Here is a 24,646-nt window from a genome sequence, read left to right as displayed (position 1 = left end):
ACCACCCAATGAGGGTGGCGGGTGGGCCCCGGACATGCCCAGTCACGGAGGCCTCCCCCCTCGGCGTACTCACCCCAGAAGGAAGCAGGCCCCGCACCCAGGCATGTCCGGGCCCAGCCCGCCATGAGCCATGGGCACATGGCGGACTGGGTTCGGGATCCGAGCTAGACGTCCTCTCCCGCAGCCCTCGGCTCGCCTCTGGCAGCCGGAGGTGTAATCCTGCAGGCCCGAGGTTGCGCCCCTCCCCAATCCCGTTCACCACCCAATGAGGGTGGCGGGTGGGCCCCGGACATGCCCAGTCACGGAGGCCTCCCCCCTCGGCGTACTCACCCCAGAAGGAAGCAGGCCCCGCACCCAGGCATGTCCGGGCCCAGCCCGCCATGAGCCATGGGCACATGGCGGACTGGGTTCGGGATCCGAGCTAGACGTCCTCTCCCGCAGCCCTCTGTATGATTATTCTTGTCCTTAATCAAAAATGCTTTCTCACCAAATAGTAGTATAGTTCTGCTGTGTTATTTTTAAAGCTTTAAGCTGGATGTTTTATGTAATATATCATAAAATTTGGGAGATTGCTTAAAACTTTATTAACATCACTCTAGCCCAGCATGGGTGAAAATGGACACTTGTTAACATTTTGCTTTTTTATAACTAATTATAAATGATAGGAGTACTTGCATAATCAATCTTGATAACTATAAGAAAACACAGCTAATATGGAAATTGAGAAAACAAAATGAATACTTTAGCTTAAAAACTAGTGTTTTTTAAGAGTCTTATAGAATGTTTCACAATTTACGCACACTGTTCAACATCAAGTTTTATTCCCAGAGTAAAACAACATAAAGCTAGAATTTTCAAGAACATTCAGATGCCAGAACAAAATTGCCAAGTATAGAACTGATCTAACAACAAGAGATTGGTCTTATGTGTATTACATTACCCAGCACCATGACTTTCTTAGTTGAAACAAGGAAAACTAAACACATCAAATGCACGGCAATTTATTTTCTGTGGGTTTTCACAGGTGACCCTTTGATGTTGAGCTTGTCCACAAAAACGTTTGATCTTCTTCCACTTTCAATGGCTGGACTTGGACTAGATTTCTCCCTGAGAAACATAAAGAACATTTATACCATTTGGGAAAAATGGTTAATGATTTATAAGTCACTACAAACACATGAAAAAGCACTGCAATTATGGAGCCTTTAAAAACAGAAGACAATTATTAAACATGTAAGATAGCAAGAGCTATCTGAGACAGTTTTACGTATTTACAGTTTAAACCCTGCTGGTCAATACGGTTGCCACAAGTCATATTTTTATTTTGTATTTAATTGAAATTAATTCAGTACTCAGCTGTACTAGCAACATTTCAAGTGGGGTTCCACATTTCTAGTGGTTGCCACGTTGCGTAGAACAATACATAACGTTTCATCACTGCACAAAATCATTTCAGAAAATGCGACTGGACAGATTGTTCAGAGAAGAATGCCACTGTTAGGGCCTCAGCTCCCAAGACATCCCTAGGGCATGCCTCCAACTGGAAGCTGGCTTTCATGTTTCAATTTAACACTTGGTTTTAGTCAATACATTCTTCACTGTCAGCCAAATATTAACTAAAACTAACATTTTAAAGCCACTCAACAAGAAATGTTAGATCTCCAAGTTCCTAAATAAGCATTTTGAAAGAAAAGACACAGCATGTAAAATTTGACACAAGGCTTCTGATTTGATTGATACCCACTTGTCCACTGCTGATTCTGTGACGACCTCCACCTTCCACTGCAATCCTCCACTCTCATCGCCTCGAACAGATTTCTGCTTTAAGGCCTGGGGGGTTGGTGGGGGCTCCTTCTCATTCTCTCAAATCTCATTTCAATAGGATTTGAATTTTTTTCTATTTTTCGCTATAAAACCAAATTAAATTGCAGCTCTAGACTATGTACTGCGTGTAGAGAAACACAGTTCAGTGTGGTTTCAGCACACTTAATTTTCACAGCCAATCCAAAAGCAGGCTGAAGCTTTTGTAATACTCTTAATATATTTAATGTTTATGAAACTTAGTATTGCATCATAGACTGTTGCATATTCATTTTATACAAATATCTACAATTTCATTTTTTGCTAAAGGCTAAATGTTTGTTAGGGCAGCTAACTCTTGCAAATACAATTCCTGATTCCTTGTCTCTACACAGAAGTAACTTTACCTGGTGAAATGGTTATCTTCAGCCAGACCAGAATGTTCCACAGGAATGACTACATTCTACTATACCCTTCCCTTAGATGGATTTTGGATTCTGCCCTTTGAAGCATAATTTCCTAGTGAATTACTAACCACACAGTCCTAAATACTTTTAGAATGAAACTTAAATTTGTTTGGAATACTCCAATTTAAGTAAAATCATTACATCTCTCACAAAATCACCACCGCAACTTACGTGTTCGTCAAAATTCCTGAGAAGAGATTTTATATAAATTTTATAATAATTCTTTATATAAAAATCTGTACAGAAGTAATTCGTACCTTCTTCTCACTTCTCGGGATCCTGAACTCTTCTCATGACCTACACTTCGCATTTTAGCGTTTTCAACATTGCGCCACCGTCCCCCGGGCTTGTACTTCAAAATCTCATTTTGCCACTCATCATCAAAGGCATGAGCATCAGCTGTATTAGACATTGAAGTTTAAAACAAATGTTGAAATATAAAGTAGGAATCAAAATTATTGAGCATAAGGTCTCAATTTCACTAAGTCCTGCTTCCCACATACATTGTTCTAACCTGTGTGTCCATTAGCCTACCTGATGAAAAACAGATGCAGCAAGCTGCTTCAGACATAAAATATTTGATTAGGACACTGGCTCTTTCCCAGTCTATCACACTCCTATTGCTATCAGTTGTTTATTTTTTTGCACTTACTTGCCTGGACGCCACAGTATTCTAACCCAATGCGGCAGCTGACTCAACTACATGGACATTCCGTCCCCCTTCAGGTCCCTTCTCAGGAAATTTATATGCATATTTCAATAGAATTTCACTGGTAAATGAATTAAGAAGCAAATTTTATTTTAAACAAAAAATATTAAAATAAATATAAATTGATTTAATTTGTTGCTTCAATTTGGTAACATATTTTATATAATTAGAGAAGGTCAAAATACCAGAAGGCTTGAATGTATTGAAAAATGAATATGAAATCTGGAAAAAGGAAAGATTCACTTGATACGTATGTATACATGATATTATGTATATATGTAACATATACTAGAAATTAGAATCTCATTACACAGAAGCTTAAGTGCTCCAAAATACAGACTGGTTTAAGAAAATCAATCTTAGTTTTTCTGAAAGGTATTGGAGGGAGTGAATTTTATCCTTTGGTTCACTTCCCAAATGCTCACAGTAGCAGGGGCTGGGCCAGGCAGAAGTCTAGCTGGGCACTCCACCTGGGCCTCCCACATGGGCAGCGGGGCCCCAGGCACTGGGGCCGTACTTGCTGTCTCCCAGGGTGCACACGAGCAGGAAGGTGGAACCAAGTGCAGCCGGGCCTGCGGCTCACACTCTGAGACAGAATTAAGGTCATCACCAATGACACCTTAACTTTTGTGTCAAATGCCTGTCCCTTACAGCAAAAACTTTACATAGCTACTTAGAATTTGTTTTTGAAAGAACATCATAAAGTCTGTGGTGAACTTTTCTCTGGTCCTCTTTTCTTTTTAAAATTTTTTTATTTTCACTGCAAAGTTAGATATACAGAGAGGGGGAGAGACAGAGAGGAAAATCTTCCGTCTGATGATTCACTCCCTAAGTGACCTCAATGGTAGCACTGTACCTATCTGAAGCCAGCAGCCAGAAGCCTCCTCTGTGTCCCCCATGAGGTTCAGGGTCCCAAGGCTTTGGGCTGTCCCTGACTGCTTTCCCAGGCCACAAGCAGGGAGCCTGATGGGAAGCAGGGCTGCTGGTATACAAAATGGCGCCCATATGGGATCCCGGTGCATCCAAGGCGAGGACCCTAGCCACTAGGCAAGCGTGCAGGGCTCTCTCTGGTCCTCTTTTTGGGCACACAAAAATAAAATAATTTATAAAGGTATTTAAATAAATAGTTCTCAAAATAAAAAAAAATAACATCCTAAGAAACTTCACAATTAAAATAAGTTAAAACAAGCACAATGAAAACTATATAATGCATATTAATTTTAAAAAAGTATATGTGTTTACAAATTTATATAAAGCAATTGAAAAGAAAAACACTGAAACATTAACGTGATGATTTGGGGTTGGTATCATGGATGGTTTTATTTTCTTCTTTTCAAACATACTTACTTGATAAAATGGAAAAATATTTACAAACTAGTTTTTTTGGCTATTGATAGTATTACTAAATAATATTTCAAGATTCTGCTTCCTAAGTATAAAATAAGAAAAATTAAACAACACCTTATGTTATTATCAAAAGTCACTGTAAAAAACAAAACAGTTACACAATGAATTGATATCGCTCTACAAGATATTCCCAACATTCCTTTATTATTCATGAATTATATTAAATGTTTCTACGAAAATATCAAGGTCTACAGGTAAACTGTTGCTTCAACTTCGGCTCAGAGGACACGGTTTTTGTGATAACTCACTTTCATTCATGTTGATGAATTCCTGGTTGACCTCTTCATCCCCAGTCTTGCTGTTTTTTGACTTTTTGATGACATGTGCTCGGTCATGGATGTGATGACCAACAGCCATCTTTTCCAGGCCGCTGTCGGAATCTCTCATCGCCCTCCTGGTTTCTTTTATCTGTAAAAATGAAGAAACAGAAAACTATTTTATCATCTTTTAAATATTTATAGAAGAAACAGAATTCTAACTTGCAGAGGGCTTTTTCACCTCTTGAGGAAGACCATGTACCTTCTGCTATAAAGGCAATGGGTACAGTTCCAGTATGAACTTGCAATAAAATTGTGGTAATAGCTATGATGGTTTCTAACCTGCTTAAAATGGGAATGTCTAGGACAAACAGAAACAATACAATTTAGCTTTCATTTAAACGGTAATCATATAATCAAGACAAAAATAAAACACTAAATTGACAGGGTAATATGTTGGCCCTGTTTTCAACATTGTTATTGACAATATAATATGTACACGTTTGTGCTGGCATTCCTATGAATGAGTCATGGTGTCAGGCTTGAATCTCACTGTTCCCTCCTGCCAACTCTATGAAAGTGTTATTTAAATATTGTGACAGGGTCCTACGCAGTAGCCTAGTGGCTAAAGTCCTTGCCTTGCACATGCTAGGATCCCATATGGGCACTGGTTCGTGAGTACTCTTCCCTTTCAGCGCCCTGCTTGTGACCTGGGAAAGCCGTGGAGGACAGCCCAAAGCCTTGGGACCCTGAACCCACATAGAGACCCAAAGGAGACTTCTGGCTCTTGGCTTCAGATTGGTTCAGCTCTGGCCATTGTGGCCACTTGGGGAGTGAACCAGTAGAGGGAAGATCCACCTCTCTGTCTCTCTCTGTAAATCTGACTTTCCAGTAAAAATAAAATCTTTTTCAAAAAATATTTGTGACAACCAGACTTAACATAATTTGCTGCAGTACAGCCACAGTTACAGTGTTTATATTTAAAACTTTGTTACATAAAATATACGTACTGGATTAGCTGAACTATAACAAAAGCCTCATTAAAAAGTACATTTATATGTAATAACTAAGAAATGAACCAATTCTCATTCAATATGAAAAACATAAAATTTTACTCTAAGTACTAACAATGAAGTCAAGAAATGGCAACAGTCACACCAAAGAATCTGTGGAAGCCAATGGTTTTCATCACTGGATAATTCCAGATAAAGAGCAAGGTATACCCACCATGTATCAATGTAACAAGAGGCACAAGTTTATGGAATACTCATATTTTGGATACCATTACAGAACTTGAAGAAACCAGGGCTTCAAGCATCAATTTCAATAAATTTCAGAAGCATGTTAGAGTAAAGGCAGGTTTAAGAGGACACACGCAATATACCATTTTTATGATGTTTAAACACCTACAGAAATAATCCATTTTATGATGTACGTATAAATAAAATAAGAATGATAAACTACAGAGATAGAAAATATGGAGGGAAAAGTGAAAAGGACTTTGGATGAGTACACGAGAAATTACCTGTCATATTTTTACTTAAAAGAAAACAAGATGAGACAATTTGAAGTAAACAGAGGATAGTAAATAATTTGGTTAACCTAGGTGGCAGATAACATGTACACTCATTATGTATCACTATATTATTCTATCCTTTCTATATACTTGGTGGTATGTTTTCATGAGTTCAGAAAAAGCTTCAAATATAAAGTAAAGATATTTCACAGAACAAATGCTTCTTCTAGTGTCTAATTATTTCGTAAACATAGGATGGTAATTAACATGAATAGATATTTATGTGAAAGATGAAGCCCTCATGGTGGAGGGACTTTAATGTAAATACAGTGGGGCTTTAATGGCTTTCATAATGATGACTGCCCTACTGCTGCCTGTTTCTTCCCCTCAACTGGAACCAGATCATATTTCAATAGTTACAATCTGATAGAAACAATTTATCATCCCACAACTTTATCAACCTTGAAAACTCCTTATTAAACACTTACCCCTCCTGGAGCCGTGCGGGTTTGAGTCGAGGCCTGGAAAACTTTCGGTGGTTCATCCCCTACTTTGGAGTAAGTCATCACTGAAGAGGAACAAAATGAATGTCCATGTGGATCCACGGAAAGATTACCCTACAAGTAAAGACAAGTGGCAGGTTCAGAGGCTAGTCAAATACAAATAATTATGCCAGATGATTTAAATAACTAACAAAACTAGCTATGAATTCTATGGCTACCACACTACCAATTCTTATTCTCTTTGTTGAGAAAAATAATTTACTCAGAGATCCTTAAATACCTGTGGCTTAGGTTTAAATAAAGACACTCTGCCCTAAAACCTGTGATACTCCTACAGTGAGTGGTTGACCCCTGTGTGTAATCTTTCCAATGTCAAGTCATTTTGGTCACATACCAAGAAGTTCTATATTTTCAGTGAATACTGTATTGCTATATTATTAAAATTATTAGTAATAAAGTCCTAGATTTGGACATTCTTAGAAGACTCACAGAATTTAAGCTGGATAATTAGAATGATACAGGTGTTCTTCAGATCAAATCAAGTTATTATTTTTGACGTAAATATTTTAAGTAGAAAAGGAAGGATATTAGTACCATATATAGTAATTTGACCATACGGCTCCAACTCAATCTAGCACCTAAATATCATTACTAAAATTTCTGCTTTAAGATATTTTCTTTAATGCTAACAGTTAACTTCTTAGATGCTACACATCCTTTCATGTTTACAAATAAAGAAAATATGCAAATTTATTTGTATCAAATCTTCATTAGCAATACCGACTTTCAGTAGAAGAAAGGTCTTTGATGCTAAATTTTTAAATTTTTATTTTGAAAGCTAACTACTGTTTTGTTTAAACTTGTAGGCTGTGATATCAATTTAGTGGGATATGACCAGGATATTTTATTATTTATTATTTCACTTATTTGAAAGGCAGAAAGAGAGAAAATGAGAATAGCCTGTAGACCCACAAACATGCACAGAGAGAGAATGCAAAGAGAGATATCCCACTTGCAAAGACAGGTATCCTCCATGCAAAGAGAGTCCCACTTGCTGGTTCACTCTCAACGCCTGCATCCTGTGGAGGCTGGCCAGGCTGGAGCTAGGATCTACCACGTGCCGGGGATCCAGGCATCCGGAGCGCCACCTGCTGCCTCTGCAAGCCATGAAGCAACCAGACCAGAAGTGGAGGAACCATGGGCATGTCCTAAAAGGCAGCTTACCCTGCTCATGCTGCGACACTTGCCCTGGGATCAGGATTTCAGAACATGAAATAAAATCCAAAAATCAACATATACTACAAAAAGCATACTTATTTTCTCATAAAACTTGTGTTTCAGGTGCATGTGTAAGGTATACAAGTCGTGTGCATGAGTTAACAGTGTATGATGTGTTTTTTAGTACTGTCGATTGTGAGTAAAAACTGGTTAAAAACCAATATACTGAATATCAATAACTGAAATCAAAGTTATCACTTTACTTTTAATACTTACAAAGTTTCTTTGTAATTCCTGCATACTGTTTCTCATATTTGACATCATTCGGTCCATTGCCTGAAAAGGGTTGACATCTGTACGCTACAGGATATTAGGAGGTACGTTATTAACTACAAGTACAACACAAAAGAAGCAAATCAGTTTTCCCAAAACAGCTGAAAAATTCCCCCCAATTCATTCACTGAGATATCATGCAGTAATCCATCAGGCAAAAATAAATTAATTACTACATAATGAAAGTTATTTGCTAAAGAAAAACTGAAGCAAATGAAACTATAAACATATAAATGATTAGGGAATTGTAATATTATAACAACATTTACATATATATGAATATATACACGCACACATACCTATACACAAACATGCAAGTACATAGAAAGATGTATTTGCATATATCATTGGTCAGTTTCCTTAGATTCTGGTTGATATTAAATACTGAGTGGTATATTCTGGACCAGACCAGACAGGACAGTCTTCAAATGTTTCCTTCTTGCCTCTCAATTTCCCACCATGCAAATAAACACAATCTGGGAATTAGATGCTACTATTGCCTCCAGCAGTACCCATGGCCATATGGCCAACGGCAGCCGTCCTTCTGACACAGGGTTGGAACAACTGGGCTGCAAAATTATTTGGTCTGGCCCTGCTAAGGCAAGCACAGGCAAAGCCGGATGGAAATCCAACAAATCTAACAGGCTAATCTTTAAACTGATGACTTTGTATGACCTGCAAATGATGTTATAAATATCCAAAAGCCCTTGGTAGAAAATAGGTTCTTTACCTATTCCAGTAACTGGTTCTCCTGTCGTCATTATAAGCTCCAGATTATGACAGAGATCAATTTATTCTGCCAACAGGTATTCAATTTGCTGCCTGTTAAAGGAGCAGAGGGTCATACCCTTGGAGTGTGAGGAACGTTCTTTCAGAAAAACAGTTAAGACTTCCTCTAGAACAGTGGCCTTGGGAGACATGTGTCAATAATTGCCAGCATTTTCAGTTGTTGCAACAGAGGGAAACTGAGACCAGTGAGTGGGGAGATGTAGGACAACCTCCCAGAGCAAAGTATTATCTGACCCTAACCATCACTAGTGTTGAGATTAAGAAACTGCTTCAGAAAACTCTACCATTCATGGATTTTAGAATTATTTCTGAAGACTTATTTTTTATTTCAAAGGCAGAGAACAGAGAAGGAGAGGCAGACAAATATCTTGCATCTACTAGCTTATTCCACAAATAGCCACAATGGCCACATTGGCCAGAGCCAGACTTGTCTGAAGTCAGGAGCTTCTTGTGGGTCCTCCCACCTGAGTACAGGGGCCCAAGGACTTGGGTTATCTTCCTAGGTTATTAGCAGGGATCTGGATGGGAAACTAAGCAGCCCAGACTTGAAATGGTGTTTATATGGGATGCTGGCGCCACAGGAGGGGGCTTAGCCTGCAATCCCACGGGGCAGTCTTCATGTTGGGTTGCATCACTAGGCCATTCACCAGAAATTAAGAGTGGAGCACATGCTGTAGAGTGCCGCTTAGAGCATAGTTTACCACACTAACAGGAACTGCTTTGTTCAAGGAATTCCTCAAGCAGGAGGAATCTCACCAATCCTACATAGCATCAGGATTCATTCCTCATGTTTTGGTCCTCGTGCGGAGCTGGGCCTTAATAAAGAATTATCAAAGGTCTCTGTATCTCTGCCTTCGATTTGGTTCTACCAATAACACTGAGAAAGATCTGGGAAACCCAAATTCATCCTTCAGGACCTGAACTTAAGGAGGTAGGGAATAAGAAGAGGCAGAATTAAGGAGATACTGATATACATTTGGGCACACAAAAAACTGAAGTGAAATTAATTTGCATTTCAGAGATTCAACACAACTGAGAAAATATTCTGAAAATTTTGTTTCAATATTAGCTTGAGAATCACAGACTATTTTAGATACAATTAAAAAGAGATGAGAAGGTGAGCCCAAGGGAGGAGTACAGAGAGATGAGCGGTTTGAGCATAATCTGTTCTCTCCATTTACTTTCAAATTTGTCACCGTAAGATGTCTGTGTTGTAATGACTGTGGTGGCCCAACAGCCTAGAATAACTGAGACACAGGGATATGAACTGGAGCTGAACTCCATTGGGTCCCTACTGCCAGTGGGTCCCTACGGACTTTGGGACTTGGGAACACACACTCCTCTCTGCCACGAGTGTTGTTCCCTGATTTTAGCATAGTGGTCCCCTTTTACCCTCATCTAAGCACCCCAGCCTCCTTCCTGCACCACCTACTTTGCCTCTAGAGCATCATGCTGTTCCATCACATTCCGGGTACTGAGTATCTGAAACTGTATCCACATCTATTGTTCATCTTTCCACTTTATAAAATTAGTCTGTGAGGATAGCTCCATCTTGTGTTGTTCTATTGCTAGACTTCTAATATTTAAAAAATAATTTCTGCACATAGGACAGCTCAGTAAAATTTGCCAAATGAGTGAACAAACTGTTTCTAGCTAAGCTCAAATCTATATATTCATCTGTGCACCCGATAAATCCACCTGGGCAATCCGCAGACACTTAAAAATCCCAAACTGAAGCAAAATATCCAAAACAGAATGGTCACTCTGGTCACTTACACTCCAATCTACACGGAGTCAATGCTCAATTCTTGGTTCAGTGGCAGTCCCGTCCGTCTGCCTCCTCATGCCAGACTAGCAGGCGTCCTACTTTCTCCCTGCTCGTAACTGCCCGTTCCACCCAGCCAATGTCCAAGAGCTGGCCACTCGCCTCTTCAGCTCGCTCTTCAATATGACATCTGTCCTTATCACCATGGCATTACCAAGTCAAAGGCATCACCAAGGGCTTGCATGCAGATGTTCCCACAGCCTCCCGTGACTCCCTTAGAAACTGGAGCCTGTTGATCTTCAGGAGAATCTGACTCTGAATCCTTTGGTCAGCGTCACTTCCTGCACCTGAACAATGTCACACTCCTTGGGACAGCCTTGGAAAGTCTCTGCTTACCTCCTTCACCCTCATTTATACTTATTGTTCACCTCCTACTCTGGAGCCAAGTGACCCCAGAAATCTTTCGGCACCCCAGCCTCCAGGGTCTTTGTACATGCCGTTTTCTTTGTGTTGTATGCTGTTCGCTTCACTTTTATTTTTTCTTGGTTAACTCCTTACTAATCCTTAAAATTCAGGAGGTCTTCTCTGACCTCCATTCAACCTACCCCACCTGAAGGATCCAAATTAAGTACTTTCACCAAGTATTGAATGTTCCTGACCATTTCACTGATAATTCTGGGATATAATATTCTTCATTATGTGTCCACTATAAACTCTGGTCAGAAGAGACAAACATTATACAAAGGGATCTTTAACAAGTTCATAGAAAAATATGAATTATTTCCTAATTTTCCCTTCCAAGTATACTCTAATATGTCTAGGGCTAGTGCACGTGCATACACACACACACACGGAAACCTTTCATGACAGTGTGGATAATAAAAGTTCCAAATTCATGCTATTCTCTGCTAGTTCTCAGAGGCTTGTACCATAGTCACAGGCGCAAAGCACAAAACCCCAGAGGGGAGCAATGCAGGTAGGCGTAGCCGTCCCTCGCTGTGGGCGGGACACGCAGCTCGGGCACGAGGGGCACGTGGAGAGGGCAGCTGCTCTGAGCACTAGCTGCTGATCTACCTGCAGTGTGAGCTCTCTCAGTTTTTGAAAGTCATTATCAGCATGTGGAAGTTCCACGCTTTCAAGCACAACCATGGGCATCCTTTGGGTACATCCAGCAAATGTTCATCTATATCTTCTACTCTCAAAGACTGATTTTACTTGTGTTGATGTGACTTACTTGAGAAAACTCTTAAAATACATTTAACATGAATCCCCTTAGGGACCTACAAGCCGCGTTTTGTTTTAGGTAGCCGTGCCGCGATGTGGTTCGGCCCGGGGCCACCGTCATGGCCGTGTGCTTGAGCACCCCCGGAATGGCCACTGCATACAACAGGCACAACGAAAGAAAGGATTGCTCATTTGCGTTACCACTGGAGTTCTTTGGAAAGAGATAAACGCATCTCTGGAGTTCATCATCACAATGTGACAAAGGGTTTGGAGAACATTGATTAAAGAAGCATTTTCCCAAATGATGAAAGAACAAAAAAACGCAATTAGGCCTGTGTAGCCCTGTCAGAAGTCTGTGTGATGTATTATGTAACATGCAATGTGTTATATAGTGCTTAATTAACGTAAATTGAAAAAAAAGATATATTTAACATGAAAGAAGCAATCAGTACAAATACCCAAAAGCTAATATGCAAGTTAGTGAGCTGCATGCCAATTCGGCTGCTTGAGTTAATGAAAAATATTTTCCAGAAAATTGTTGTTTCATGATACGAACCATGCCACAAAAACTGCTGAAAGGTACAAGAGAACTCATTGCCTAAAAAAAAAAAACAATTTTTGACTATGCTATTTATTACATAATAATCCTGAAAAGGAAATACATCACAAAAAAAGAATAAACAAATGAACGTACTACATTAGCACACAGCTCAAGGTTACCAAAGTAAAACAGCCTTTAATCAAAACTGACCATATATATGCATATGTAAGTTATATGCTTATTACTCATTATAGAATCTGACAGAAAAATAGGGAAGCCTTATATCACTTCAAAATATGAGTACTCTAGTATTTATTACAGGAAGCTCAAAAGGAAAAGTATTTGACATGGTTTAAGATAAAAATGGGTAAAAGGAAATACAAATTCATCTCAAAATTCATTAAAAAGATGTAATGATTAAGAGCAAGTCATTTTTCCTTTGCTCAACTAACCCATATTTTCAAAAGATCAGTTAACCTTACATGTAAACAAATATCTTTAAATTCCCTTACTAAAATTTCCAAATATTAGTGGAGATGTTGGGAAAAATCTAATAATACCTCCTAAAGACTACAGGAATAAGAAATCAATACAGGCTTTAGAAAGGGTCATATATAGAAAATTTAACATATTTTGTGTCTTCCAATGGCAAAATAATATTAAGAATCATAGATGGAATAATCAAATTAATGAATAATATATTTATATTCTTCAACAGGTCCAGGTGAATAAAAAAATTTTAGATGTACACAATTTTAAAGCTTCCATTACTTATAAACCCTGAACACTGAATTTCTGACTACAAGGTCTATGCACAGGGCACTTCCAAGTCCAAGCTGCACAGAGCAGTGGGTGAGCAGTTAGATGGCTAAGATCGTTCTACATCCCACAGCGCAAGGCCTGGCCTCAGTTCCTAGCTCCAACTTCCGGCTCCACCTTCCCGCCAGTGCGGACACTAGCAACCCTAGATTTCTGTCACTTCCACAGGAGACCTAGATGGGGTTCCTGGCTCCCAGCACCGGCCTCTATGCAGCCCTTGGAGGGTGTTTAGGGAGTGTGAATGTGTGTCTCCTCTGTCACATTATCTCCTGCATTAACAATAAGCTTGGAGAAACATTATTAAAAGGTGGGAACCGCAGGACAGTCCCTGTCACCAGCACCCACCACAACGTGTGGAAAAGAAATAACCCATTCTGGGCAACACTTGTCTGAAGGATAGATCTTTTTCTTTAAACATTTAAAAAAATTTCTTCTTTTTTAAATTGGAAACTCAGATAATCAGAGAGAAGGAGATACGAAAAGATCTTCCACATGATGATTCACTCCCCAAGCGGTTGCAATGGCTAAAGCTGAGCTAATCCAAAACCAGGAACCAGAAGCTTCTTCCAGGTCTCCCATGTGGGTGCAGGGTCCCAAGGCCTTGGGCCGTCCTCCATTGCCTTCCCAGGCCACAAGCAGGGCACTGGATGGGAAGTGGGGCAGCCAAGATATGGATCGGCACCCTTGTGGGATCCCGGCACGTGCAAGGCAAGGACTTGAGCTGCTAGGCTACAGTGCCGGGCCTAAGAATGGATCTTTCTTGTTGAACTTTACAGTTTGTGGAGTGTGGGATTTTACACTATTCACAAGCTAATCCTTGGAACAAGAAAATGGGGAAATATCTATGACCATCTGTGTTAGAATTATGACCATATAATAGACAGTATGTGTGTCCCTGCAAAATCAGGTATGAATTTTTTGGTGTATCATGATGCGTGTGCCTGTGATGTGGAAAATCAAAGACACTACTGGTATTTCGATAATCCCCAATGAGTGACTTTCTAGGGATCCTTTTGTAATTCGGCTATTAACTATGTTGGACTGGTTTACAATACTGCAAACGTACTGGTTCATCTTGGTTTGTGATGAAATCAGTTTGCATGTTTGGTTTATTTTGAATGCTTTCAGTCACTTATTTTTTTCTGTAAGAAAAACCAGTTTAAGAGATTAGCCCCCATTCACCTCAGGACAGCCAGAGTGAAACAATTTTCTTGCCAATTTTTTGGCCTAAGATTCACTGGAATAGAAACAGTACCTAGATCTTAGTTTCCAGTGAAAGGGATCAAGGCTTCTTGGAATGAAAACTGATTCTAGAACTGAAGTGGGAAATACACAAGATGATCCTGCAACATTTTGTGCCACAAAAAAATGAAGCACTTAAATAATGACAGTGACAGGTGGTATGTCAAAGAAAGGAGTTGATGGAAGAAGCCTCTAGTCACCAAAGCTATTGCTTAAATACCATGAGGCATGGCATAATTTTGAATTGAGCTTAACTTTTTATAGAAGCTCAAATAATTAAAAAAGAACAAAAAAGCCATATTATATTATAACCCAAGCTACCTAACAAATATCCATGTGTCTATAGTGGTAAAAAAAAAGTTATTACTAAACACATGGGAGAGAATAGACAAACGTTCCAAGCAGAAAAATTCCAAGTGGTTTAAGTGGACTACCTCACTCTGTCTGTGGGAACTGTGCTTAGGTGTAGGAGGACATTGTGACCCTAGAAGGTCAGTGAGCACAGGATTACAGTTGGTTGGATAATATTTGGAGGAGAATAGCCAAATGGCTACCTTTTGTATACCTTATTGGATATCATTTGCATAAGAACAGTTGAGTGGACAGTATGTATATGAGAACACCTGGTAGAATATACAAGACAAAAGAGTTCCAAACAAAAGCATTGATGGTTTTGTTGATGAGCTCAATACTTCCTCCCTTATCCTGTATGGCCCTCAGTGTATAAAGTCTGATGCCACTAATAAACTACGGCTTTGACCATCAGTCAGGGTCCACGTGTGTTATTATCGGCTCCATGCACCAAGTCCATTGGTGTGGGACAGCGACACTTAGGGACTTCCTTCCGAAGAATGTCATTTGGGAGGTGATGGGAGTAACCTGACAGCCGTGAATCCAGCATGGTGATGGAGGAGAGCGGTGACAGGTCATGTTAACAGCATGTCCCCTGCTGTGATGAAACTCACATTTACCTGTGAGGCTTGCCCACCACATCCATAGCCTCACTCTATTCATGGGAAAAACAGCATAGAAATCCCAGTGGAGGGACATTCTGCAAAACACCTGCCCACACACTCCAGAGTGTCAACGCTGCAAAACAAAAGCCAACAAGGAAGGTCTGAGGAGCTATCGTAGCCAAGCAGCCTTAAGAAGAGGGTCCACTAACAGCATGTGTTCAGGTTGGATTCCAGGACCAGAGAACAAGGACATCTGGTAGCAATAGTGAAATACGGGTAAAGCATAGAAAACAGAAAAAAAAAAAACAAAAATAAAACAAAAAAAAGCAACTGCCACTTGTGAGGGAAACCTAAACGCAGTCTTTTGCACTCAGCTTTGGCACAGCACAACCACATCCATTGTGTGTCTGTGCATCCCTCAAATAAATTATTAACATTTCATGTTTTTAAAAAGTGCCATTTTAGGGGCTAGGAGTTTTGGCACACAGTTAAGCCGTGCTGCATAAAAATTGGTCTCTCCAGTCCTATCCAGCTCCCTGTTTCATTATGGGTTGCAAACATTTCACCCCATTATGTAGGCTGCTTCTCTATTAATTATTTTCTTGATTATATCGAAGTTTTCCAATTGATACCATCCCATTTGTTTACTTTCATTTTTGATGGTAGTACACTAGGCATATTTTAGGTGCTCAAAAATGATGTGGTAGTGGCTAGCATGCTGGACAGCGCACATCTGCAACCTCTTCGTTCTCACAAGTTGAAAGCTAACTCTCAGCATCCTAGTATTGAGAGGCTGGGCCTAGCAGAGATGACCACAGTCTTTAGAGCCCTCATGAACGGGATTGGTGGCTTCCAAAAGGAACCTGAGGGAGCCTGTTGGCTCATTGTCTTTCTTTCTGTCAAGACAAAGCAAAATGGTGCCATCTATGAAGCAGAGTGCAAGCCCTCAGCAGACAGTGAATTTATCAGCATATCATAATCTGGGACTCCAGTTCCCTGAACTCCGAGAAACAAACTTCTGTCATTTATAAGCTGAGGCTCAGTATAAAGAAATTTGCTATAGGCGTTCATTTACAACAACAAGAACTATTTTGGTTTTTCATTAAAATGTTGCTCTTGATATTTATATTTGGAATTGTTTTCCTACTTGCCTTTTTATACTCAATTATCTTAATTATGCAACCTTATCGTTTCAGCTGTTAGTTTTCTGCATAATCCGCAACACTCGATTTAAAGCTGCTTTGGTAAGGCAAATGTAATGCAAAGTATGCTAAAGTGCAAACAGTTCCTAATTTAAATTTTGCAAACAACAGTTTCAAAGACATTTATTTGGTTGATTAATATTTATATCAGATCTTGTTACAACACTCAGTGCTTTAAACACAAGCACCCATGAAAGAAACACTTCTGTTGGCAACGGGTGACCAGCAGAGTTATGGCTGACGTGCGTACAGGCATCTTCAGCAAGACACTTCCAGGTGAATTATAATAAGGTCTCTTTTCTATACTTACAATTATGGGATCAGGCTCCACTTCTCACTTCTTTCATAAGAGCTAATCCTATCTGTGTGTAAGTACAAAGAGCTATACATATTTTCTTTGCTTTAGTTGCAGCAGATAAATACAAAATTTTCAATTATGGTTTTTATGCCTTCTCTGACAACTGTTCTTCTACACAAGTTTTAAACTTTCTTTAAGTTTTAAACTTTTATGAACGCTAATAAGCCATGAAAGTAGAAACTTTATATATATATAGTATATGTATATATAATGATATCAAGTATTTACTACTGAAAAAACAGTGGCCATTTGCACATGGTGCTGATAGGCAGATGAGTGTACTCCAAAAAGGTCATGGAAAATGTATATCCTGAAAAAACTAAATATATTTCAAGCATTTTATTTTTAATTCCAGTTTTCCAGGAACTTGTTCAGGTGCACTCATGTATAAAACAAATGTGAAGATTATCATCATTTTAAATGGAAAATGTAATTTTATTCATCAGACTTCACAGGTGAATCTAAGTATTTTGTTCTTTTTAAGTTTGTTGCAAACAGAAAACTGCAAGTGTTTTTCTGGAAGATCCTAAAAGTGGTCCTAATTGAGTAATTCAGTGTTCCAGCTAACTGCGTTAACTGAGTTCCAATATCTACATTTTAATTGTAGAGATTCATTTTTATAGAATCCCTCCATGAATTAGTTATTCTACACATGATATTCCTGATAAGAAGAACACAGAGGCAAAAAAAGGAAATAATTAGAAAAAATAAGTATCCAGATTTCATCTTTTTGTTGAGCTGAGCTTATAATCACCCAGTTTTGCTCTCAGACACAAAAATATGCTGAAACTGTCAAGGCTTTTGCAATACAGCTCAAGGTTAATCAAAGCTTTGATAGTTGCAGGTACCCAGAAGACGTGTGCTTCCTGGCCCAATGAGGATAAAGCATTATACTACCACTGTGAAGTATTTAACAAGAGTCTGGGTCAAGAAGGCATTTCTTAGCCTGTTCTAATTTAAGACATAAGAAGAAGTTATAAAGTCAGAAGCATTTACACATGAAAAAATTCATGTTTAAGTTTGTCTTCTAACAACTATCCCCGTGGCCCTAAACGTTTTGTTATCACAGTAGAACTCTTTAAGCTAACAATCCAGTGGCCCAGAATTCAGATTTCCAGCCATTTTCCTTTTTATGTAATAGCCAGTTCTATAACATAGTATTTATCATAAATCTACACTTCTGTGATTCTTTCTCCAAGTTTCTAGAACACATCACTCATTGTCTTGAAAATAAATAAATAAATCAGACTTACAGTCAAGGAATTTTCACCGTCCTCACGCCTCGCGTGCCGATGCCGTCCTCTCCCATCAGGGATACTGAGCAAGTCTCTGCCAAAGGGCTCAGAAAAACTCCTCATCATCTGACGCATACTTTCTTGATGTGCAAGGAAAGAATCGCTGTTGAAAAACATACATAGAACCATGAAAGATTAAGTGTTCAAACGTAAAACATAGGCAATTAATCCAGAGCTAATCTGCTTTTTAAAAGAAAAGAATTAAGGAGAATAGAATAATTTCATTAAGACCTACTACATGTAGAAACAATTTAGGAAAACCAGTTCTATTCATTACTCACCATACCTCACTATGCACAAAAACAAAATCACATTTATCCTTTACTGTTAGACACACAGTAAAACAATGTGTTTTTTTTTTTAAGATTTGTTTTTATTGGAAAAGTGGATATACAGAGAGGAGGAGAGACAGAGTGGAAGATCTTCCATCCGATGGTTCACTCCCCCAAGTGGCCGCAATGGCTGTAACTGAGCCAATCCGGAGCCAGGAGCCAGGAGCTCTTCCAGGTCTCCCACACGGGTACAGGGTCCCAAGGCTTTGGGTTGTTCTCGACTGCTCTCCCAGGCCACAAGCAGGGAGCCGGATGGGAACTGGGGCCACCAGGATTAGAACCAGTGCCATATGGGATCCCGGTGCGCACAAGTCGAGGACCTTGACCCCTACGCTATCGAGCTGGGCCCACAGTAAAACAATGCTAACACATCTCAGGAAATGTAAAAAAAAAAAAAAGTAATCTGAAAAACACTACTACCAAGTTGATAACACTTTGTGTGGTGAGTAACAAATCCTAGGGAGAGATAATAAAGGATGTGTTTGTTTTTTAAACTCTTTCTTCCAAAATACAAGCACTGAGAACTACAGCTATGATACAATGTTGCTGTGGTTTGAACAGGGTGGAAATGTAACTCAATTACGGAGTTTATAGGTAAGGCCCTTGGGCAGTGACTAAGATTACAGAGAGCTAAAATCGGATCCTGGTGGCGCCCTGGTATGTGAAGCCCTGTGTGACCCTGGGACTCACCACCAGTGACTGAACCGGTGCAGGCCAGCTGATCTTAGAGGGTGAATCTCAAAAGCATGAACCAAAATAAGCGTCTTAAAGTTTGCTTGTCTCATCTATTTTGTTATAGAACAAAAAGCTGATCAATAGCAAGATATATTTTAATAAACAAAATTATAGATAATCTGCATGAGGCTAAACCTTGTTTCTAAGGACTCTAAAGACTAGAAGTCACTACCCAGCATAAATTTTTGCTAACTCTCAATATGGCATTTCTCAGGCACTTCTGGGGTCACCAACTAACTTGTGAGCTGGGTAGTAATACTACAGATTCTTGTTCCCCATTCCTGCCACCTCTGGGTTTGACTAATGGACACACATTCCCGGAAATTTTAACTTAACCAGGGCCTCACCAATATTTGAGGGATACTCCTCTTCTGCATTTGTGGTACCTGAGTTATTAGAACTCAAACCTCTCTTCCTGAGATTGTTTTCAAAGTTGCAAAAGCAAGGGTAATAACATATATCCCTATTGCCAAGACTAAACCATGCAACCTGAAAGCAGATAGTATCTGACCAATACAGTGTGCTGAATAAATTAATTTCCCTTATTTTCTCTTCCTAAGTCATTTGTGGGCACTACTTCCTATGATTTCATCATTAAGTTCTGCCCATGAAAAAAAAACTTTACTTAAAAAACCACAAAAAGCAATAGGCAGGTTCCAGGACCTATTCTATGATAGTTCTTTAAAAAGTTCATGAAAAAATGTAAGATACACTCACAAAAATGTCCATACCCATGCACGAACACATTCTCTATGAACTTTCTGAAAAATACTTCTACAAATGGATCTCTAAAATTGTTGCACCAATAAACGTCTTTTTAAAAAGAATTATTCTTATTTGAAAGGCAGGGTTGCAGAGAGGAGAGAAAGAGAGGGAGATGTTCCATTTGCTGATTCACTCCCCAACAACTGCCAGCCCCAGAGCATGGGAGCTGAGCCCACGTGAAGCTGGGAACCAAGAGATGCCTGCAAGTCTCCCACGTGGTGCAAGGATGCAAGGACTTGAGCCATTTGACTCCGCTTTCCCAGGTCATAAGCAGAGAGCTGGAATGCAACTGGAGCTTCTAAGACTGCAAGTGGAGGCTTAGTCCACCACACTACACTGTCAGCCCCCCAATAAACATCGCTAATTCTACTTTCTACAACCTTTTTGAAGTGTCCTCAAGTGTGCTTTATAAATGTGCTCACGATCTGTTGCTAACTCATTCAGAAATCCATAAAGTTTAACGCATTAAAGAATGGTTTCTCAACTTTGGAAAGGCACTGAAAAGATACTGATCCACTAGTAAGCTCATATTCCTCACTCTAGAACTCTAAGACATACACGATTGGCGTTCACTTTACCGATTTGACCTTGCCCCTTCAGACTCCCACCTTACATTCTCCCCTTAGGTCACCTTTCTTCCTTTTAATACAATTCTAATCCTATGATATCATCATGAGGAAACTAAAAAATTCTGTCATCTGCAGTAACCTTGAGAAGAAATTTTCTTCCCAATTCTGTAGTATTTGTACACACAAAATGTATCATGCATCAACTTTTTAAAGAGTTGAGTCGGGCGGCTACTGGCCACGCCCAAGCTGGCAGAGGTGTCAGTAGGCAAGGAGAAAGATGGGGGCACGTCTGGTCTCGCTGTCCCTGTCCCGCATCCGAGTCATCACGAAAAGCCCCCCTGAGCTGGCCAGCATTAACCAGGAGGCGTTGGTGCTCACAGCCAAGGCCACGCAGCTCTTTGTGCAGCACCTAGCCTTGTACGGCCCCAGCGGGGCCCAGGACAAGAAGGCGCTGACCTGCGGCGACCTGGCCAGCATCCCGCAGCAGTCAGACGCATTGCAGTTCCTCACAGACGTCCTACCCAAGAAGATCCCGGCCAGCAAGTACCTGAAGATGCTGAGGGAGAGGCAGAAGAGGAGGACAGAGACACGGAGGTGGGCTCCTGAGCGCTGAGTACCACCTGGGGCCTTCAGGGACTGCAGACTGAGGTGCACAGCAGGTACCGGGCCTGAGCCTGCACCTGCACACTGGGCCTTGGGGGGCTACCCCACAGTGAGGCCAGCTTGCGCCGGCTGCGGTCCAACAGGTATTCCATGGATCTCTGCGTTTAAAGCAGTTCATGGGGCGCTGTGTGCAGGTGCTAATTTTCTATGGTGAAGAAGCATCTTTTCTATGAAGGCCATGGGCACGTTTTCAGAGACAAAAAAGAGTGGAGCGGGCATAATAGCTCTAAACAGAATTACTTTTTAAATGACTTTTTTATTTTTATTTCAAAAGCAGAGTTAACACAGAGAAGGAGAGACAGAGAGAGACTGACCCTCTGTGCAACGGTTCACTCCCCAAATGGCACAACGCCCAGAGCTGGGCCAGTCTGAAGCCAGCAGCTTCTTCTCCATGTGGGTCTCCCATGTGGGTTCAGGGGCCTAAGCACTTGCGCCCTCTTCCACTGACTGCCTTCCAAGGTCATCAGCAGGGAGCTAGATCGGTAGTGCAGTAGCTGAGACTTGAACAAATGCCCATATAGGATGCTGCTGCAGATGGAAGCTCAGCTTACTGCCTCACAGCGAAGGCCCCAAGTGCAATGGTTTAAGATTAGAAAACAGTGTTGTGTTCTTGTGTAGAGAGAAGCTCCTTGGTTTGAGTCAGCTTTGTTTAGATACAATTTACATTCAATGAAATGTGTGCATTTTAACTGTACAGTTTGATACATTTTGAAAAATGCAGTATTGTAATTATCACTAAAATTAAAATCTAAGACATTTCTATCGCTCCCAAATTTCTCCTACTTTTTGCAGACAATTGCCATCCCTAATCCTAATTACCAATAATAGGCTTTCTGTCACTACGTTTTTGTTCTATCAGAACTTCATATAATGGAAATCACACTGTAATGTAGCCTTCTAAGGGTAACGTATCTCTGGGTCATCCATGTTGTCCCACTTACCAAGAGTTCATTTGGTTTTCTTACCAAACCAACTATGTATATGTGATTATGTAAGCATAATTATAAAACTTTCTAGTTTGCCTATTATGATTAAAGATGGTACGAACATTTATGTAATAATCTTTTGAGTAAACATCTTTGATACGAGTGGAACATCCGGGTAGTAGAGTAAAAGTGCATTAATTTACAAAAACTGAGAACTGACAGTTCCAGTTATACTATGTTCTTGCTAAAATTCGGTATTATGAATATAATTTTAGCCATTCCAGAGTAGTATAATAATATCGCACTGTGGTTTTATTTTGTACCATTTGTCACTGAAAACTTTTCTTTGATGAAGTGTGTGTGTAAGTCCTTTTAAATATTTTGGATACAAGCCTTTTGTAAGATATATGTCTAGTAGTTTTTTCCCCAGTGGGAATTGCCTTTCATTTTCTTAACATCGACTTTATTCAGCCTCACATCCATGAATCTTTGTTGGGTTTTCATTTTTTACCAGACTATGGTCTGACATGTCAGAGACTTTCAACAGCTTTACAAAAAGCTGGAGAATAAGTTATTTTCCATGAACCTTTTCAAGACCCTTTATATGTACAATTTCAAAAATTTTTACGCTAAAATAACTGACCTTTTAATTCTACTTCCTATTAATTTTGGAAAAGTTGTTTTACTTAAATTTTTATCCAGTGTCTTTCATCTTTTTTTAAAAGATAACCCGTAGTTCTAACATTGTATATATCTTTGTAAATATGTTCACAATTCTTTTTAGAAAATAAAGAATATAAATTTTAAAATGAAAATAATCATGAATTAGAAGTGGACAATTTGAGGGGAGTACAGTATAAAAAGATACATTGTAGTCATGATTGCAATGTACATTCAAAATTTTCTGTCTACAATTTAAAAGGCTCCATTTTCATTTTATATAATCTAATATGGGAGATCTGTTTGTGTGACATACTGCAAAATGTTCTGATTTTTTTTAATGTAATTTCAGTTAGGAATAATACAAATTTGATTTTGCAACCTCTGCATTAGTGAACTCAGTTTCCATGTGTAGTAGACAGTCGCTCCCACATGGGATGCAGGTTTCTCAACCGTGTGCATTCTAGCATGCTTTCAAGTAGTGCTAACACAGGTGCAGGGCCTCATATGAAAAACCACCCACACACCAGACCATTTCATAAAGCATCCCCAACTCATCTTGTGTTTGCTCTGATGGACATAGTCACTATATTTTTAACACATATTTATTGAATATCTATATAAAATTCACTGTGTTAGGTGATGAAACAGAGGGATCCGTTGATCTTGGCGCAGGGGATGTCTAGAGCAAATTTTCGACTGACTTTCTTTTTAAAAAAGATTTACTGGGCCCAGCACTATAGCCTAGTGGCTGAAGTCCTTGCCTTGCACGTGCCAGGATCCCAAATGGGTGCCGGTTCTACTCCTGGCAGCCCCACTTCTCATCCAGCTCCCTGCTTGTGGCCTGGGAGAGCAGTTGAGACGGCCCAAAGCCTTGGGACCCTGCACCCACATGGGAGACCCAGAAGAAGTTCCTTGCCTGGCTCCGGATCAGCGCAGCACCGGCCATTGTGGTCACTTAGGGAGTGAAGCATCGGACGGAAGATCTCCTTCTCTGTCTCTCCTCCTCTCTGTATATTTAACTTTGCAATAAAAAGAAATAAATCTAAAAAAAAATATTTACTTATTTTATTAGAAAGGCAGATTTACAGATTGAAAGACAGAGAGGAAGATCTTCCATCTGCCGGCTCACTAACCAAGTGGGCACAACAGCAGGAGCTGAGCCAATCTGAATCCAGGAGCCAGGAGCTTCCTCCAGGTCTCCTACACTGGTGAATCACCCCATAGCTTTTAGCCATCTATGACTGCTTACCAGGCCACAGGACAGAGCTGGATGGGAAATGAAACAGCTAGGACATGAACCAGAGCCCATATGCGATTCCGGGGCATGCAAGGCGAGCAGTTTAGCCACTAGACTACTGCGCTGTGCTCAAATTTTCAACTTTCAATTGATTTTATACTAAAAAACTTTCTAAAAAATTCGGAGTGTACATCAGAGAAAGCAAGGATTAAACATTTGCCCTTTTTATATCCTAATCACTCTGGAAGCTTCATATTTCCAACACTGACTTTTCCTTAGCCTTCCTATTCCTACATCTGATTTTACTAAGGGCACAGCCAGCCAGTAGTTTCCAAAGCTTCTAGTTTCAAAACTT

At 39.8% G+C, this 24,646-nt stretch overlaps 1 protein-coding gene and 1 pseudogene across 1 annotated transcript in view; one reads left to right on the top strand and one right to left on the bottom strand.

Annotated features, from left to right (window-relative positions):
* Nucleotides 1-985: 985 nt before the first annotated feature.
* The window catches only part of MLF1 (myeloid leukemia factor 1), a 44,723-nt gene continuing 21,062 nt past the window's right edge, over nucleotides 986-24,646 (bottom strand). The window contains exons 2-8 of the mRNA XM_004598577.3: nucleotides 18,360-18,504; nucleotides 12,545-12,586; nucleotides 8,154-8,237; nucleotides 6,645-6,773; nucleotides 4,632-4,791; nucleotides 2,525-2,666; nucleotides 986-1,107 (exon numbers count right to left, since the gene is read on the bottom strand). Of these exons, the coding sequence (XP_004598634.3) occupies nucleotides 1,002-1,107; nucleotides 2,525-2,666; nucleotides 4,632-4,791; nucleotides 6,645-6,773; nucleotides 8,154-8,237; nucleotides 12,545-12,586; nucleotides 18,360-18,504 (808 nt within the window). The 3' untranslated portion in view covers nucleotides 986-1,001. The remainder of the gene's footprint in view (nucleotides 1,108-2,524; nucleotides 2,667-4,631; nucleotides 4,792-6,644; nucleotides 6,774-8,153; nucleotides 8,238-12,544; nucleotides 12,587-18,359; nucleotides 18,505-24,646) is intronic.
* On the top strand, nucleotides 20,190-21,415 carry LOC131479768 (chromatin accessibility complex protein 1-like; annotated as a pseudogene).

Source organism: Ochotona princeps, chromosome 3, assembly GCF_030435755.1.
Source record: "Ochotona princeps isolate mOchPri1 chromosome 3, mOchPri1.hap1, whole genome shotgun sequence".
Classification (NCBI taxonomy): Eukaryota; Metazoa; Chordata; class Mammalia; order Lagomorpha; family Ochotonidae; genus Ochotona; species Ochotona princeps.
The sequence above is the reverse complement of the archived record's forward strand: the minus strand, read 5'-3'. Positions and strand labels throughout refer to the sequence as shown.